At 39.0% G+C, this 19,905-nt stretch overlaps 1 protein-coding gene across 2 annotated transcripts; it reads right to left on the bottom strand.

Moving 5' to 3' along the window:
* Nucleotides 1-1,174: 1,174 nt before the first annotated feature.
* On the bottom strand, nucleotides 1,175-19,536 carry LOC139937873 (uncharacterized). Of its 2 annotated transcripts, XM_071933245.1 has the most exons (9): nucleotides 19,258-19,536; nucleotides 13,489-13,668; nucleotides 10,232-10,303; nucleotides 10,031-10,060; nucleotides 9,539-9,732; nucleotides 9,080-9,165; nucleotides 8,204-8,467; nucleotides 3,010-3,165; nucleotides 1,175-2,412 (listed from the first exon to the last, which is right to left on the bottom strand). In XM_071933245.1, the coding sequence occupies exons 1-9, from the start codon at nucleotides 19,413-19,415 to the stop codon at nucleotides 1,195-1,197; spliced, it is 2,358 nt and encodes a 785-aa protein (XP_071789346.1). In that variant the 5' UTR covers nucleotides 19,416-19,536; the 3' UTR covers nucleotides 1,175-1,194. The 2 variants fall into 2 exon arrangements, with proteins under 2 accessions (XP_071789346.1, XP_071789347.1); XM_071933246.1 differs by lacking the exons at nucleotides 13,489-13,668; nucleotides 19,258-19,536 and adding an exon at nucleotides 11,100-11,298.
* Nucleotides 19,537-19,905: the final 369 nt, after the last annotated feature.

The following is a 19,905-nucleotide window of genomic DNA, read 5'->3' as shown; positions in this document are numbered from 1 at the left end:
TTCTGCTTTTTAAAAAAAAACTTATTAGTCGCAATTCGTGCTGATGCTGCATTTAATTGTGTTTTGTTGTACGTGCCGCAGCTGGGTTTTATGTCTTCTCTAATAAAGTTCCCTTCACTTTCGGTTATTCAAGTTCCCCTAACAACCACCTCCTTCTATGTATTATTTTTAATATCAAATTTATTGTTCAGTCCTTTTTGTTAAAGACACTGGACACTACTTGGTAAACTGTCAAAGACCAGTCTTCTCACTTGGTGTATCTCAGCATATGCATAAAATAACAAATCTGTGAAAATTTGAGCTCAATTGGTCGTCGAAGTTGCGAGATAACTATGAAAGAAAGAAAAAATCCTTGTTGTGTGCTTTCAGATGCTTGATTTCGATACCTCAAAATTCTAAATCTGAGGTCTCGAAATCAAATTCGTGGAAAATTACTTCTTTCTCGAAAACTACATCACTTCAGAGGGAGACGTTTTTCGCAATGTTTTATACTATCAACCTCTCCCCATTAATCAAGAAGGGTTTTATGCTAATACATGTAATTATTTTGAGTAATTACCAGTAGTGTCCTCTGCCTCTAATATAAGACACCTATGTCCAGAGGGTTTGTATATAATATGTGTCCTCTAGATGGATGGACTTGCAACCTTTCCTGACCCCGACTTCATTAGTATTGACCCAGTTATGTAAATCAATGCACGTTATGATACATTCTCATTGGTGGGGTCAGGTGAGCTTTTAGCCACTGGTTACCCATTAGTATCATGGTCTGTATTTATTTATTTATTTATTTTTTACTTCTTGACTTGGAATTTTTGTCTTGGCTTCGGACTTTTGTTTGTCTTCCTTTGTATCCGTTTTCAAATCTAGCTGCAGGTGTGGAAAGCCCTGCTTTGTATCCGTTTTCAAATCTAGCTGCAGGTGTGGAAAGCCCTGTTTCCATTCAATCTGCGCAACGATTTGAGTTTCTTATCAGTTTTTTCAACTCTGTGATTATAACCCGTATGCCAACTTGTTGTTTTGTAATGCGCACGTTAGGCGTAGAATAAGGTGCATGCTGGTCTAGCTAGCAATCAAGTTTGATCGCTAGCTAAACCAGCATGCACCTCAATCAACAGTTGGCGCTTGCGCAGTGGGTATTTGCGGAAGGGTTTATATTGTACATCCCCTATAAAAAGTTGAACTTGTACCGCTTTAGTGCCATTGGCACGCGTTCACTCCTTCAAATTCATGTTTCTTGCCAGTAAAGATATTGTCTCTCAGGTCTGGGTTCGTCTCCGGGAATGTCTTCCGGTACGACTGTCTCGTATCCGTGCGCGTGAAGGAATTCTGCATCTTCAACAGCTTGGTCTGGGGACGATGCCCGAACGGCGAGCTCGGCTTCCAATCCAGTCGGGGGTCCCGCGTTCCTTCCGGGTTGAAGTACCGGCCGTCCACCTGGGGGTTGCTACCGGGGTTCTCAAAAGCCGGGTAGCTCCAGGAGTTAGACGTACCACCCAGTCTCTCACTGGGTCTGTATGTTCTATTATTGACCACGAGGGGTGTGTCCCCACCCCCGGTGGCAACCTGTGCCGTTTCGTTGATGCGGACTGACTTGGGTGTGCTTCCAGCTGACGTGCTGTTGTACATGTTTGGAAGGCTCTTACTAAGTTCTCTGAGGTCATATCTACTGTTGTCGGGTGTGGCGACAGATTTGACCTGGTCGGGGCTGTAGCTGTATGTATAGCTAGACTGTGCTGCGGGTTTCTGGGCTATAGACGCCTCCAGTCGTGGCATCCCCTGCATCATTTGTCTCTGCGTGTATTTGGGTGTGATGTACGGGTTCTTACCAGGGGAGCCAGCGAATTGAACATTCGTGTTCGCTGCTGGACCGTCTACGTTCTGGCGAGTTCTCGCCATTTCTCCCATGGCGGCTTCGAGTTTATACGCGTCCGTCAGTGTCTCCGTCTTGTGGTAGTCCCAAGGCGTGACGTAGTCATACTCGTAAGGGTTATCCCCGTCGTGGTAAAATGGCGGCTTCGTCGTGTAGATCTTATGTAGTGTGTCGTAGTACACGGGGGATTGTAAGATAGGCGTGGTGAAATCCACTTTGCGTTTGAGCATCCTCAGGTCGTGGTGATGCTGCTGCGTCTCGGCTTGCTTCCACCGTGTATTCTTAGTCAGCTCCCGTAGCTCCTCCTCCTTCCTCTCGGCCATCTTCTTCAAGTAGTTCCCTTCCTCTTTCTTCTCTTCGTCGGTGATGATGGGGAGGGAGTTTAAGGGTTCCATGCTGGCCTGTTGTTTTAGCTCTTCTAGTTTGCCCAGCTGTACATCGGGATGTTGGGCGGACTGGAGCTTCTTCCATTGGTCTGTGACGGCAGGGTTCTGGAAGGACTGTTGCGTCTCCGTTGGAAGGTTCTTGTATTCGGGAACCTGAAAATAAATGCACAGATCGGTTAAATATTTTGTGCAAATCGAACTTTATGTATGCAAAAGTACTAGATGGCATAATGGCGAAGACTTAAAAGTGCAGTCGGTCCCACATTTAATGTGCATGGAACCATGACTGGTTCTGCTACAGGAAAATGTTACCGTTAAGCTATATAATTGGGCCCTTGACTAAATTTCTCAAAACACTAAGGGTCAAAGATGAGTTGTCATCACGCCGTATTATGACAATCACATTATTTTGCCTCGAAACTGTTTAGATTGATTCGCATTTGAGATCAAGCTTGGCGCTGTTTGAAATCGGAGTCCCGGTTGTCGCACTAAGATAGTACTTGGCCATTACTGATGTGTCCTTCGAATGGGACATTAAGTAGTAGGTCCCGTGTGTTTGGATTTGTTTTTAGTGCTCGGTAAGGAACCGAGAACACTTCATCGAGGAAAAGTAGGTGTTTGGTTCACATAACATAGCAAACATCCTTGTTAACATATTTTCGCTTACGAGATATGTGAACATGTTCACTTATAAAGCATCCTTGGTTTTATTACCAGAAATAAATAAATAAATAAATGTTTTTATCCTACCTTGTCCATTTCAATCTCCAGCTTGGGCGAGAATGGAACGTACTCGATACGGCCATCTTTGATGACACATCTCACACACTGGTTGGGACCGATCAGGCGGGACACACGACCTTCCAGGGGACGAGGTGGCATGAAGGTAGGATAGGACCGTGGACGCTGGAAAAAAGATTGTAAAAAAAAACAATTAGTGTAATTTTGAGCCAATCACAGCAGTGTCTGTGATAATGTGACATTTGACCTATGACCTGCTCTGAGAAGGTAGAGAGAAATAATGGTTAATCATAAGACAAAGAATTGAGAAGCTATTGGGTGAAGCTGGCCTCGAATCCTTGTTCTGCTGTACGGGCTGAATATCTATTTATGATACGTTGGTGAGAAATTACAATTATTATTGGCTGTATGTGAAGGATAAAGAATCAATTAACTTGACTGCTTGACGAGTGGTGGCGATTTGGCGTCCAGGAGCCGTCCCATGCCAAGACCGTCAGTTGTAAACAATCATAATGAAAATGAGCATGTACACCTGCCAGAGATCTGTAATTGAAAAATTAAAGTAAGGGGACTTGTCTAGCTATGAGACCTAATGTTACGGGTAAGCTAAGGCCACACTCTAAAATACTATGGGATATTGGTCCCATGGATTGGTCCCATGGACTCATGGGTCAGTATGAACCGGAATCTGTGACAAAAAAGACCCAGAAAGGGGTCAATTGACGCAGCATCTGAGTTATACAAAACACTTTTCGGTTCAGCCAGACCTAGATATGGGTCAGGGATCCGGAAACCGTTTAAGTTCTGACCCGATACTTTTTATACAGCAACATTATAAGTGTATGTCTTGCCTAGTCATAGCCCAATCCAATTCAGCCCATTTGGAAGTGGCCTTTATAATTTAAGTCGAGACAAATTGGAAGTCGCCACTATCGATTAACCCATCAAGTAACCGGCTACATTTTGTACCATTAGGTCTTTAGGTTTACCTTTAAAGTATCACTGTCGCACATTATAACTGCAAGGTACATTATCATTCCAGCGCCACCCACTTAAAGCATCGAGGTTTCTATCATGAATAAATAGAAACTTGATTGATCACCGCAGTATTGAATTGTCACTATAAGCACCCTCGACTGAGTAATAGTGCTATCTAACGTTATGTGTCTATTTCCCCTGATGGAAAACACTCGTATGTTCAGGTTGTGTGTTATTATAAGGAACTTATAGCCCCTTCCGTGCGTAGAAACGTAGAGAAATGACATTTCTTGGCGGTAGGAAGCATCAACTGCCCTTTTTGAAGTGTTATTCTTGTCAATAATGTGTGTGGATGATATTGGTTAGTCATCACTGGCTATGCCGCCTTCTTGATATTACTCGTAATGGGAGGTCCAAAAGCTGAAAAGGTGACGCCACAAAACTCTAGAGATTTCTTGAGTTTCTATTTATTTTGTTGTGTACAGTACATAATTAGAGCTTACTTATGAACATAAGTGTCGTTCAACATTTAATGTGGTGGGAAACTTGATTTGAAATCAAGGCGGTTTGCACGTCTATTTGTACAAAACATGGGAAAAGTTGTATATTTTTGAATAAATGTGTAGATTAGTTAATGTCTGCCTGCTTGAACGCCCATAGTCTACTTCCAACAACCAATCCAATCCAATGCAACGCTGCATCACCCAACATGGCCGTCATAATCTGGAATATCCTCTCAGTGAGTCACCTTTTTGAAGTTCTTTTATGCAATTTGATTGAAGCTTTTGCTCTGGGCCGCTTTTCATCTTTTTGATTTTTGGGGTCCCTAAATCCAAGTTTATACCGTCGAAAGTATACAAATAAAAAATTAAACGTTAGATTATTTTAATCCAGTATAACTATAGATATACATATACAAATGTACATGTTAACATGTGCCAAAAACTTACCGAGTAAATTTGTATTGCAAATGTTTTGGGAGTAACTACTAAAATAAAGCTCACTTTGTAAACTCTAAATGTTCAACTACTGCAAAGAACACGATTCTTGAGAGAGTATACTCTCTCAACTATTTATAAATAGCACAGGTGTGTTCAAACGAAAGTAAGTAACCATACTCAAACCCACGTTGCAATGCGGTTGCTTTTAACGCAATCTACCTAAATGTTCCTGCTGTATTTACTTTCTCCATTCACTAACGATTCACCGTTTTTTAGACTGAGAGCTAACGTGTTGCGGTGTCTAATGTATTGACAAGGTGACATACTGGCCTGGCAAGTAAACGGAAACCCACGCGAATTCTCGTGTTTTCTCATGACAAACAGTCACAAATGGAGTTGTGGTGGTGGTTCGATGGGGTGTCATCTGACCAAGTGGGGGAAATTTGTTTATGTTTGCTCTAGATCGATACTTGAAATACAACTCTGTTTTGTAAATAAAACGTTTCTTGCACTAGCCTTAAAACAACGCTGGCATCCGTGAATCATTTGGTTGTAATTCATCTGATTCACCGGATCTTCACTGGTTTTTCATATCGGCGTTTAGTTTTGTTTATGATTTGAGAGATCACTAACATCAGGAGGACCACATTAACTGATTTGAGTTTTTGACCCAAATCAACTGACACCATACGTTGCCACCTACCTCCTGAGGACTGAAACAGGGTTACCCCCTTCACAGTCCCAAGTGTATAGGCATGGTTGGTACCATCATGAGCCTGGCTGGTAGAGCAGAATGCAATACATGTCCAACTTGTTAATGAACTACTAAGAATTGTAAAGTTCTAAAATGAGAGGTTTTTTTTCAAGTGACAATTGTTTGAACAGTTTGTCACGTACATTTTGTAATAGCAATCAGTTATTAAATAATTTCAAAATACCCTTTAGATCATAGCTATTTCTATGAAACACAAGACTAAGGTGCGTCTTCCCTATATTAAAAAAACATGATTCAACAAAGACATTTTTTTTTCATGATGTTCATGTTTTATTGCAAATACAAAATATATTTTTAATTAAATTACAAGTTCAATGCTTACTGGAAGAAAATATTCTTAAAATAGAGTGCGTAAAATAGTGATTACTACCAGGCACGTGTGTATTTAAAGCTACATTCTAGTTTGTTAATATTTGTGATGCTGTGAAAATGGAACAAACATTGCAAAGAAGTATGCTGTTTTGTGGTGCTGTAATTAAATCCTAAAATGCCTTTTGCGTTGAATTCGTCAAACAATTTTCCGAATACCTTTTTAATGCTATAAATCTCTAAGCAATACATGTTGATATCGTTTGTTATATAGGCTCGATTCTTCATACAATTGTACATATGTATTAATACAACTTAATATGTTTATGTAGGTGAGATTTAAAGAGGATCTAAGTAACTAACATATGTGGAGTTTAATTGATGTTAAATTTAACATATGTGTAATCGTTTGCAGTACCCGCTGCTAAAAATAGGATTCGAACTGCCTCTAGCCACCGGGCAATCTCGGTGGTCTAGTTAGTATTACACTACTCTAGAATTGCAAAAGGTCGTGGGTTCGAATCCCACCCGAGTAATATACATATGATTGTTTTCACAGGACTCGGGAAAGTACTGAGTATACAGTGCTAACACACATCGGTGTACATGAATATACCATTAGATGGAGACGGTTTAACTAAACCAACATCGTCCATTATCGGTTATCCGCCTCATACGGGATTTATTTTAATTACTGCTCTCCCAATATGACAAAATTGTTGGGGAAATGTGGGCACAGCAAAAAGGGGAAAAAATTGACAGAGAAAGGCAAACATATTTGTTGACCCATTGTTAATAATCTGTTTATCTGTGTGACATTTCGGGTAAATCAACTCCTCTGCCCCTTCAACAAAAACAGTATCAATGTCCATTTTGTTGATATCATATTATTATAACAATTCCCATGATATTCATACTTCCCATTTAAGCTTAACGTTAACACACTTAAGACTTCACTTCATACATGTATACGAATATGAAATGATAGCGAGCGCGCTTAATCAACGGTTCAGTTCGGTTTCACACACAGGTACTGCGTCTGATTTCGAAAACGCGCAAATCAGATTGAGCGTGTTAGCCACAATTTTTCCCCTGCACTCATCATCGAGGGGTTGTTCGGGGGATATATGAATTATTGAGCGCTGTTCTCTGCACACCTCTGCGCAATAACGGGAGACTTGGCTTGGGCTGTAACAGAACAATCAAACAGATAATGATTAGATAATAAATAAATAAACTGTATGTACATAACTGTCTGACGAAGCTGTACAGGCCGATTTCCTTCGAGCTTCTGGAGAAAATGAGAAAAGGTCATTCATTATTCGTGTTCGTGTAGACCATGCTACATGGACTCAGTTGCCAACCTGGTCGTCAGACCATTTTGTTTGTTTTTATCTGCACACAAAAACACGTCTCACAGAAGCAGGCTAAAATGGAAAGGCTAAACACAAAACATTTATGAACTTCAGAACATACCGAAGTATGATTTACTTGAAAAAGGGACATTTGTTTTGCAATGCATTTACACTTCTCTAAAACCTTTTTACTAGCTCCTTTTTGCTTAGGTGTGATATCTTCAGATGTTTATCCTGAAATAGATTCCAACAACATCCTCATTATTGAGATAATTTGTGTGAGAATAAATACACAATTGTATCTCTCATTACCCATTAGTAATCACATTTTTGGGGTCGATAGTCCATTCGTTCTGTTGACCATACTTTTGTTTTGTCCTTCCTGACTACTTTACTGTGATTGGTTCTTAGCCACCCAATTGGTTGTGAATTACAAATTTTTATTGGCTATAATTTCTCTATAAAAAAAAATGGGTGCCTCCCCTTAAAGGCAGTGGACGCTTTTGGTAAATACTCAAAATAATTATTAGCATAGAACCTTACTTGGTTACGAGTAATGGGGAGAGGTTGATAGTATAAAACACTGTGAGAAATGGCTCCCTCTGAAGTAACATAGTTTACGAGAAAGAAGTTATTTGCTACGAATTTGATTTCGTGACCTCAGATTAAGTCTTTGCTCCTGGTTTTGCTATAAGTGGATGTTTTTGTTTGTGCCTTTTAATGAAGGTCCAGATTGGATCGACACCTAAGACTATCTCCTAGATTCATCTTTGTTTGGTTTCATATGTTTTAAAGCTAAACATATACACAAGATACACTTGGGTTCAATGTAGCTAAATACTTACTAGGCTATGGTTCTCAATTCCCCCTCGTCTCTCCATGTCGACCTTCTCGTCGAAGTTGTCTAGTCTCAGGGCATTGGCGGGCCCGTAACCAGTGAAATTCTTCGAGTATGTGGTAACCCACTGCGAGCGCTCGACATTACGCAGTGCGTTAGCGGTACGGGGATGGATCGAGAAATCTAAATGTCTTGGGGCGTGGGAGGGGAGCACAGCCTTGGGCGGGATGGGGTAGAAGGTCTGCTGACCGCCGGTCGGAGTCTTCCGGTTCTAATGAGAGACAAAACACACAAACAGAGAGAGAAATTAACATTTTGTCAAACATTCTTGAAACAATCTTTGATACCAAAACCTTGCAATCAAGTTTTTCAAACCTGAATTGGAATACATACATAAGCCATTTTACAATGTATGAACTTTGGTGGATTGTTGCCATTTAGAAAGGTTTGCGGTCACACCATGGAATGACTATCCAAATGAGTTGGGGTGGTTCTGAAAAGAGCCGTTGGTTTCAACTCGACGTTTCAATCAGTATGCTCTGATCGTCTTCTGGATTGTTACCGTTGACATACTTTGGAAAGTGTAGCAACTTTGCAGTGGACTAAACAGTAAGACAAGTTCTCAAAAGAACAGTCTAAATAGGTACATGTGTGTATGCATTGATACCTCACCAGTGCCTCAAATAGGGAAGTGTTTTACTTGAGCTTTTTTTTCTAAGTTCGTTGTCTATGGGTACTAATGATTTTTTAATCATTCACTTAATTGCAAACATTCGTCGTGTTTGAATTGGGTCCGATCTATACTGCCCCTCCCATACGCTGAACTGGTGAAATGGGCATCCAAATTGTGTTTTCATTCTGAGGAAGATTTATTCTAATTTACCTGGAAGAAGACATCACCGGGCCAGGACAAAGGTCTTTTGTGTGAATCTAGTGGAAGATCTTGAGTCTCGTATCTATCACCAGTACCTGGGAAATAAATTAAACAAGGTTAAGTTAACCAAAGTGTTAATTAAACAGGGTTTAGTTAACTATAGAGTTAACCACAAAAGTCAAAAGGGATCGGTGGTTGACCATAAACATTTCAAACAGAATGTTTATCTAGTAATTTTTTTATTATTTTTGGGGGGATTAATTTACTTAAATCTTTGTTTATCAGATGCATGTAGTTTAGAAATTATGCATGACACCAACATGGTTCCAAACATAACACAGTTTGGCCTGCTAAATAAGAGGCTGAGTTTGCATGGCATGTATTTATGTATTTTATAACATTATTCTTTCCCTGATAAAACCAAGTGGAATGCTTGTGTTGTTTTGTCAGACTCCGCAGTTGTCTAACCTTTGCTTTTGTGGTTGATTGTCACGTCGTAAGCACTAGCGGGCATCTGAGGGTGGAGTGTACCGGCGGATTTAGCTACTTCCCCGGTCTTGTAGTCGTCGGGTGTGTTGGAGAAACTCGGGAACATTGCAAACCGTGACATGTGTGAACTGTAGGGGTGCTCGGCCGGGAAGGCTTTGTCGATTTGGATTTTTCTGTAGGGTGTCAAGAGAATTGTAATTTGTTATAAATACAACCTTTATAAACTATGTTATTGTATAAAATAGTGTTGTCTCGATGGAACATTTTTGTTTGAAAACTGTACCATTGGAATTACATGCATAGTTAATACTTCATGTTTGAATCCTGTCCCAATTTGCCATCATTGTTAGTTGTTTTAAAACACACTATTGCATTGTAGTAGTCACCCACATCCCATGTATTTCTACCGGAAACTTGGCTCGACTTATTTTACAAACTAAAGATAATAAAAAGCATCTAAATTAAACTTACGTCATGTCGACTTCTGTGGGTCTTGGCAACCTGAAACGCAATTTGAAGAAAAAAAATTGTATCAAACATAATATTTTAAATCTTATTCGCAGATAATATTGAATGAATACTACATAAATCATGCATTTTACACTGCTTGTATCAATCATGTAATTTATAACAAACTTAAAAACGTAACAATCAGGATAAACTTGTACTTACAACTGATCATTTGATCTGGTGTTACTTCTTTTTAACAATGTCAAGTCATAATACTGTTCAACTGGGAGACCCCTGCGAGGAAAAAAAACAAGTTTTTGATAAAATAACTATTACAGTAAATTGAATAGGGCCTACAATATAATAATCCGCTACTTCAAAACAACAGAAACATGTTATAGACATTTTAAATAATGTATGTTTTTCAAAGATTGTGTATAAAATGCAGCGTGATTGCTTTTCGTGACGCTACTTTCGAACTCATATATTGTTGTACGTTTTGGAAAATAATCGGCGATTAGGAAAACATCGGTTGCTGATGCATAGTGAAGTACACGAAAGAAATGAAGTACGTGTACTCGTAAGTAGTTAACACAACGGACGTATCAAAGGTCAAAGTTCAGCATCCATATCAATGGCGTTTTGGGGTCATTTTCGGTAGCCGGTTTATAGTTACAGTTGATGTCGTGGATACCGTTTACGCTAACAGCATTTAAATCCGTAGATTTGCTCGATGTATACCACTTACTGTTCAAGTCCAAATCCAATCAAGTATAAAAAAAAGTAATAAACCACATAACAGAATAATATTAATAATAAATACAGTCAGCATAACGGACACCAATAAATCATTCAACTATCGACAAAGCAAGTATACAAATTGAACTTGTTTTTTTGTAGCAAACTTCCATGAACTTTAATGGGTACATATTGAACGACTGGTACCCAACAATCCACAGAGTATAAGTTGAAGCAGTAACTTTTCCTCAATCAGTTATCGTCTGAACGCAATATTACCAATACAACCGGTGGTAATAATAATAAAATAACAGTAACATGCCCCTCCCTATACAGTAACCACTAGTCTTACGTGTAGTATATTGGGTGAAGTTTGCTGAACACTCGCTTCTCCTTCGCATGAGGGTAACTCCTCGGAAGTGACGGCAGTAAAGACGTCATTTTGGACCCTAAAATGTCCAAAATTACCCCTCAAAAATGTCGGTTTGCTGGCTGCTAAATCTCAATCATGTGTTTGCGTGTACTTCCTGTATGGGACCCCGTTGTCAACGTGTGTGTATACACCCCAACCCAGCACCCCCAAGCTTGGCCAAGTTGCCATGGCGTATGTAAATGAGGTTGAGAGCATGTACACAGACATGATCGATCATTTTATTGAATAGAGTCACCTGTTGATGTATTCATAGATGGCATTTATGATAATGGGCGACGGGGAACACACTGACGGACGGGGGCCTAGCCACACGTGAGACGGTGACAAATCCGATTTGTCATGATTGTGTTTAGGATTTGGACTCAACATATTTTGGTCTTTAGAGGGCTTCACATGGAAATGTTGGCGGAGTTTCTTTCTCCATGTTGTAATAACTTGACTTGTGCACCAGTTGTTGTCATGGTTTAAACTTATGAGCGACCACAGCCAGAAAAAAAGCTATATTTGTAATTATCACAGGACTTGAATTTGTTGGAGGCAGTCTTGTTATTTACTGCAACAACTTTTCAAAAAAGTTGTACTAGACTCCAGAATTTTGTTTAAAAAAATAGCAGAATCATTATGGAGAGAAACAAACTCATTTTGCTACAACACAGTGTAACTTATAGTCCTACTCATTTCTGTTGTGTGTGTTTAACCCCACAAGCGCTAACATGTTTCTCGGATTTGTCTGATGGGTAAACCAGAAGAGCAGACTGGTACGAAGTGTCCAAAGTCACTTCGTACCTTGCAAAAGGTACGAAGTGTCCCGGGTTCGAAGTGGCAAAGGTACGAGTGTAAAATTATTCATTACATTTAATTCAATATTGTAACATTATTTTTGTTATTCGAACTACACAGTAGGCCTAAGGTAGTATGATTAACAAACTAAAGACTGTCGTTCTTCAAGTTGTGGCCCAACACAAATCAAGCAAAAACCGGCCTCGGGGCTGCTTTGCCAAACCCCGTCATAAAATCGGCTCCGGTCTGAATTTCAAAAATAAAACTTCAACGAATGTGACAAGGACGTTTAATAAAGTAGGCCTACAGAATGTTTACGCGGGCATTTATCACAGTAGGCCTAAATGTGTTTGCATTGCTAACAACTTCGTGATAGAATAACTAACATGAATTTCGATGTAATTTTTGCAACAATCGTAATATTGTAACGTTTCATCTTTGTCACGAACCGCCCTGGTAGACCACAAGTTAGTTTAACCCTCCATAGTTTAACCATCAAAGGTTGCCCAACTTCAAATTTACAACAATTTAACTGTAACAATAATAATTTATTTACTGCCCTCTCGTGTTATTGCTATTGGGAGTTGCCAGATGGGCTGTCATTGACTTGTCTCTTTAGAGCTGGATAACATTACATTGAACATGACTGATGATTACAATTAGTGTGTTTGTCTCCATTGCTGAACTATATAAACATTAACTATAGTCGTTTTGTATGGAACGTCGAGAACAGTGAACATTATGCATATTATGATGTGGACTTGGTCTTCAAAGGATTTTACCATTTTTTCCTCTTGTTTAATAACTTGACTTTTAAACTATATAAGGCCTAATCGAATAATTCGCGGAGAGTACACATTGCGTTTTCAGATAATGACAGCAAATTTTAGTACTAAATAATTAGAGGCAGTGGACACTTTTGGCAGTTACTCAAAATAGTTGTTAGCAAAGGAACTGAAAGAGCAATGGAGAGCTGTTTATAGTATAAAACATTGTGAGAAAAGCTGCCTCTGAATTAACGTATAGTTTTTCGATAAAGAAGTAATTTTTAGTAATTTTACATTAAAATATTTGAATTTGGTTTCGAGACATCAGAATTGGGTTTCAACCAAATTAAGTTCAAATTTTCACAGGTTTGTTATTTTATGCATATGTAAGAAGACTGGTCTTTGACAGTTACCAAAGGCGTCTAATGTCTTTAAGGCTTGGGTGACTCCTTGTAAGCTATCTGAACCGGTTTCTGCTCGACGTTTCGATCAGTGTCGATCATCAGTGTGCTCCGACTGTCTTCTTGAGAACGAGTGACTCTACTAATGCGTGTGTGAGCTTATGAGTTAAGATACCATCCTAATCGAAATAATTAATTAAAAGCCTCAATTAATTATTAAAGCATTTAATAAGATTAAGATAAGCGAGTTGAAAACGTGTCTTACCTTATGTCCCTGGCCGCATTCTTGTCCCTCTCGTGACGTCACATCAAATATCGCAAATGAAAAATATCCACAACCGACACCCTAAAATGACTTACCTGGGGTACGGATCCGTCCCTGTGCCGTAGTGCCGATGACCCTTCTCCACAGCGGGTGGGGGCTCATTCTTTGGGCGGTGCTCCTCGGGGAGGTTGACGGGTCCCTCCCCGCCGTACTCCCTCGCTGTTCCCCATGGTATCTTAGGTGTTTTCTCAAGTGCATCCCGGTGGTGCTTGTACCTGATCACAATAGAAATACAAGTTATTGGTGAACAATATAAACATGTTATGAAGGGAACGGTCCACCTTTGGGGTTTTTTGGGGGGTTCGGTTGTTGTAATAAGTAACACAAATGTACAAACGAACAAAACTAACTTGTGAAAATTACATTAAAAAAATGGTAGCGTTTTTGAGATTTTGCCAAAAATCCAGAGCGGTTGAAGATTTATCGTTAATTGGAATACACAATCTGAGAAAGGTTTCTGACGGTATTGTTTTTCAGATTTAATTTACAACTGATATTCGGTGACACTTTAAAGGTTTCAACATTGACTTCAACATTTGACTTCTGCAGTGTTGAAAGTTTAACCCCGTAAAATTGAATGTTGTTCGGCAACTCGAAACACAACAACTCTGCAAATTGTTTGAGCGTACACGTTGTCACAAGTTTTATTTAATTTAGTCTTTTTAATATACATATTAACCTGTCCTGATTTTAGAGGGGAAATTGGATTTGAAACGCATTTCCTCAGATTCAAAATATCCCCGTTTTACAATATCATTTCCATCTGATAAGCAAAACAATTTGGAGCATTCTGTTATGACAGTGTCCCTCGAGCGCTCCATTGCCATTAGGGTTAATACATAAATGCATGCAATCCAACCCCTTCCTCATAGTTCTTCCGCGAGGTAGTTATATAAAATGCAAAAAGGTTTTCACCTTTTCTTCGGAAGCCATGGTTAAAGGGTATGTTTACAGTAATGACTCTGAAAATGAATGACAATACAAGCTCGGGCTTCTTGTAATAAGTTCGAACAGGATTTTGAGATATCTTCACTTCAACTTCAAAATACTGCGGTTATGGAAAAATATCACCAAAACAAATTAAATCTTAGAAGCGTTAACGACAGTAACCCTTCTCATATTGTGTTTTTCAACTGCAGGTTGTTCTTTCTTGGCTTGTTCGAGTTGCCTTGGCTCGGTCGAGTTGGTCTTTGAAAAGCGTTCTGTAACCGTTTGTTATAAAATGCATATGGGTAGAGTGATACTTGTGTGGATCATTATATTCTACTTTTAAAACATCTTTCTAACCATATGCATTTTATAACAAACGGTTTCAAACGCTTGTTATAGACCAACTCGTCCGATCCAAGGCAACGTGTTCCTTTAATGGTATCTACAACTAGGACTGAAACACATTCTCTTTAAAGGCACTGGACACTATTGGTATATTAGAATAATTGTTAGCGTAAAAACTTATTTGGTAACAAGCAATGGAGAGAGCTGTTGTTAGTATAAAACATTGTTAGAAACGGCTCCCTCTGAAGTAACGTAGTTTTTGAGCAAGAGGTAATTTCGCACTAAAATATTTGAATTGAATTCGATACCTCAGCTGAGGTCTAAAATTCGAGGCATCGGAAAGCACACAACTTGTGCCAAGTGTGTTTTTTTCTTCCATTATTCTCTCGCAACTTCGACTACCAATTGATTTCATTTTTTTACAGGTTTGTTTACTTTAAGTGAGAACACCGGTCTTTGGCAATTACCACAGGTGTCCAGTTCCTTTAATTATCACAAAAACAAGTACAATCACCCCATCGATTAGGCCTTTCTGTCAGGTACTTTTTTGGGGGGTTATGGTTCGACTTCGACTCCCTCACTGAGCGAAGTCCAGCCTAATTGCAACAAATGAATTATTATTGATCACTCTGTCACTTTGTGGATAATAGTATCACCTATTGTTTGCTTTGACACCATGGACTTGTCAATGATCGGCAGAGAGAGATAACTGCATATTAAAATGATAAAATCATATTTGTCTTTACACGTTCCACTGATTAATCTTCAGATTTTTTTCAAATGATGAAAAGAGAGGTTGAAGTTTTAATCTGGGAAAATAAACCGATTGATTGATTACATCATGTGAACTAAGTCAGTTCATGATTATAGATACTATTTTACTTTGAAATGAAATAGTATATCTGATAATGAGCGAAGTCCAGCCTAATTGCAACAAATGAATTATTATTGATCACTATAGTATCTCTGATAAGGTATAGTTCAACTGAACTTTTGTGATGAAGCTACTAGGTTAAACTGACCGATTGCATGACAACCATAGACCTTTATCATAGGATGATATCGTCTTTTCTTTTATCAAGTTCAACGTGAGACTGGAAATCGTCTGGTACCTGTCAGTGATGAGATCATCACACTTGTAGTTGATTGCTTAAAACTATTTATTTAAGGTGACGATTCCACTTCGTACCTTTTGCACGGTACGAAGTAGTGACTTTGGACACGGATAGATGAATGTGATGACTAAACTAGAAAGCAAGTGTCATCCTTGTCAAGTTTGCGTGCATACGGTACGGTACCTGCCATCTTAGCCCAATTTCTTAGAGCTGCTAGGCACACAAATTTGCTAAGCATGAAATTTCTTACTTGATAACAACAGGATTACCAACCAAATTTCATTTTGTTGCATACTGCTTAATACTGGTATTCAGCTGTTTGCTCATCCTGAAAATCACGTGTCAATTTGGTTGGTAATCCTGTTTATATCAAGGAAGAAATTTCATGCTAAGCAAATTTGTTTGCTTAGCAGACCTATGAAATTGGGCCCTTGGTTTCCAAAAAGGTTGACCATGGGCATCTTCTAAGGGTGCCTCCAGACAGGCAAAGTAATACCCGTTTAAAAAAAAATTGAACATTTTATTCAATTACTCTTAAACAGTTTAACTGTTTTAAAAAGATGTGCCCTTTTTATTCAAACCAACATCAATCGTAGGGTTCAATCCCCTTGAAATCTTAGATTGGATATTTCATCGAACCGCGCATTGTGCCGGCATAAAGTCCAGGATATGTGACGATTTTACAACTAAAAGACAGTGGACACTATTGGTAACTGTCAAAGACCAGTCTTCTCACTTTGTGTATCTCAACATATGCACAAATAACAAACCTGTGAAAATTTGAGCTCAATCGGCCGTCAAAGTTGCGAGATAATAATGAAAGGAAACACCCTTGTCACAGGAAGTTGTGTGCATTTAGATTGTTGATTTCGAGACCTCCAATTCTAAATCTGAGGTCTGAAAATCAAATTCGTGGAACATTACTTCTTTCTCAAAGGCACTTCAGAGGGAGCCATTTCTCGCCATGTTTTATTCTATCGACCTCTTCAAGATACTCGTTACCAAGTTAGGTTTCATGCTAATAGATATTGTGAGTAACTACCAATAGCGTCCACTGCCTTTAATGGAACGGCTAATATTAATACGATGACTGCTGAGAGTCAAATCTAGATACGACTGACGTTATCATTTTGAGTAAACTGAACATTTCGTTGTTATCAATAAGTCTAAATAATGTCGATTTTAATCACTGTACACATACCACCCACGTATGGTTTATTGATTTATTGTTACATGTATAACAGGTGTGATTGATAAGGAGAGCAAACATCATTGGTTTAATTCTGAAAGTTTACTGTTTATGAAGTTCATATTCTATAGAACCATATTAGTGAAATATTTCCCAGTGAAATTAAGTCATTCCTGAGTATACTGTTGTATCACTCGGATAATCTTAAAAAAGGAATTAGCCGATTCCAGTTGTTGCAATGAGCCACTTCGGAATGTCAGTGGCGCATGTCTGTTACTGCTGACAACGCATTTTGTCTATCTTCCATAACCTTTTGACAATACCCGCTGGTATTGTCAAAAGGTTATTGGAGATAGACAAAATGCGTTGTCAGCAGTAACAGACATGCGCAGCCGACATTCCGAAGTGGCTTCTTGCAACCAAACTTAAGGACAACTTAAATTACTGTTGTATTTCATTTCAAAGTTTCTTCAAAGCTCCAAATCTCACAAAGACCTTCAACTCTTTTCGCCTTACAGTAGTTATTGGGGATACAGAAGTTGTAATGCTCACAACATAGCTCTCTGTAACTCGACTTGTTGCCTCCATCAGTAAAAAATGAAAACAGTTTTGATAGAAAGGGCAGAACAAAGTAATATGTATTCAATAAGATAATTGATGCATCTATCGGTCACTCAACTTAAAACTTCTGAAAGTCCATCATTTTTTACGCGTTCAGATTACATTGAAACTAGAATGTGTACCCTTTGGTGCTGCACAAACATTTCACGCAGTCAAAGGAATAATTGTGAATGAATGAATAAATCATATGTACTTGAGAGTCAGGCTAGAACTGAAGCACGTGGAAGTTTGTTTGTGTTTGCAGGATTTACAATACACTATGCGTGATTATAACCTTTTTGTTTGCGTATAACCATCATAATATACCTCTTGACTTGTTTAAACCAGTACTTCTACGTGTGTTTGGAGGTCAACCGGGGGAAATATTGGTTGGGAATTTCTAAAACCCTAGTCAACACCTTCCTATCCCTGCCTACTTGTTTTCCTCTCCCCCCCCCCCCCCACCCCTGGGAAAAAAAAATATAAAATGTCAGGGGAAACATCTTCATTATTTCTGTGAATAGTAATTTAATTTCCGTTCATTTGTTTCCAATAACAACACCATCCAACAAATCATTCAAAGTTGATCATCATGTTTTAGTGAAACACCGAAAAGTGAATTAGTTCACAGGACTCGGGAAAGTACTGAGTATACAGTGCTAACACACATCGGTGTAAAAAATATATATATAATATCCCTGACGCAAAATTAACATTTTATTTTAAAAATGTATAGTTGGTTATGGTTTCGTCTGGATTGTTGTGCACGTTCAAATCTAGCTTAGTTCGATTTCAGAAATGGAATACAATATACATGTAAGTAGGGACCCTGGTTCTGGTTGGGGTGTTAAAGTTAGAGTTAAAGTTTGATATATAGTTTATTATTACACCATGAATGTGTTGTCACAACTGAAGAGAAATAGCACTTGACACCAAATGGTGTTAAAATAACACTGATTTCTGCCAAAATAATTCCATGGTGTTAATTTTAACACCCCAGTTTGTGCATGCAACATAGGTATTGGATGTACTTCAATATTGGTATATAGACGGAAATGTTTCTTTTGAGGATTTATACTGGTATTTGTACTGGATCGGACACAAGCTGTGGTGTTCTGAAACTGTGGGCTGGAGTTCTTGTCTTGAAACTTGTTCCATGTAGCTTTATGTTGAATGTATTTATAAACATCGTCCTAATCATTGTACAACATTATTCTTATTGTAAGGTGCACATGTACGTTGGCAGCTCTGACCTGTTCATATATAATAATCGAGTGTTTGGGGACAAATAATCATGAAATTTTAGAAAAATTCAACACACTACATTTGTAGTACTTTAAATTTTGGTGTGACATAACTGAAATATACAATGTACAGTGTGCACCCGGTTGTTGGCTTTTAGTGCGACCCTTCGGATTCAGTCCAAGTTGTCTGTGTTTTTCACATCCATTACCTAGTTCGAAGTCCGTAGTTTACAGTGCTTAGCTACGTGATTGAAGGACAAACAAATGTTAGCCATTCTGTCGTCTGCTAAAAAATGTCTGACTTTTGTTAAAACGCTCTAGTGGCTCGCTATGTATCGTGATATTAGTTTCAGACATTGGCCACTAAGGCATTTTACTCACCTGTTAGAGGAGACTGTCGGTCTCTGAGGTACAAGGTATGGTGTGAACAGTTCACTGGATTGGAAGTTTCTTGAGAGGTGATCATTTCCTTGATGTTCCTTGTAATAATGATGTAAACCTAACGGTCCGGGTACTCCACTCACGCTTGCGGCTGCCATAACGATCCAGTTGTGAGAAATTCCAGTCGCAAAATCCTTTCCTTTTTGGTTAAGAGAATTCGTTATCCATCCGTTGTGTTGGGGGAAAAAATAATACAGGAATTGAAGGTTTTGATAATCAGCCTAGGGGTCAGAGCCTACAAATGATACATGACACTAAATGTTACTCACATGGGTTTCCACACTACTACACGCTGGAGACTCTAAACATGGTAGCCCCTAGTAACAGGCCCGACGGCTCTTTGGCGATGCCAGACTTTGTTATGTAAATGAGGCTAATAGACTTTACAACTTTGGCCTTTTGTACGCGACCGTCTGTGTGTCGTGGATGATAGGTATGTTTTGGTTGGCTGTGCTCGGTGAGGCGTAGCCGCTGTTGATGGACGGTGGGGGGTCCGTGTTGGTAAGAAGTAGGATGTCAACAAATAGGGGCAGGGGTCATTTAGGGTGGTTGTGGGGTGAACCATAGGTGAATTGCAGTTGTGAAGGT

Source organism: Asterias amurensis, chromosome 5 (assembly GCF_032118995.1).
Source record: "Asterias amurensis chromosome 5, ASM3211899v1".
NCBI lineage: Eukaryota > Metazoa > Echinodermata > Asteroidea > Forcipulatida > Asteriidae > Asterias > Asterias amurensis.
The sequence above is the reverse complement of the archived record's forward strand: the minus strand, read 5'-3'. Positions and strand labels throughout refer to the sequence as shown.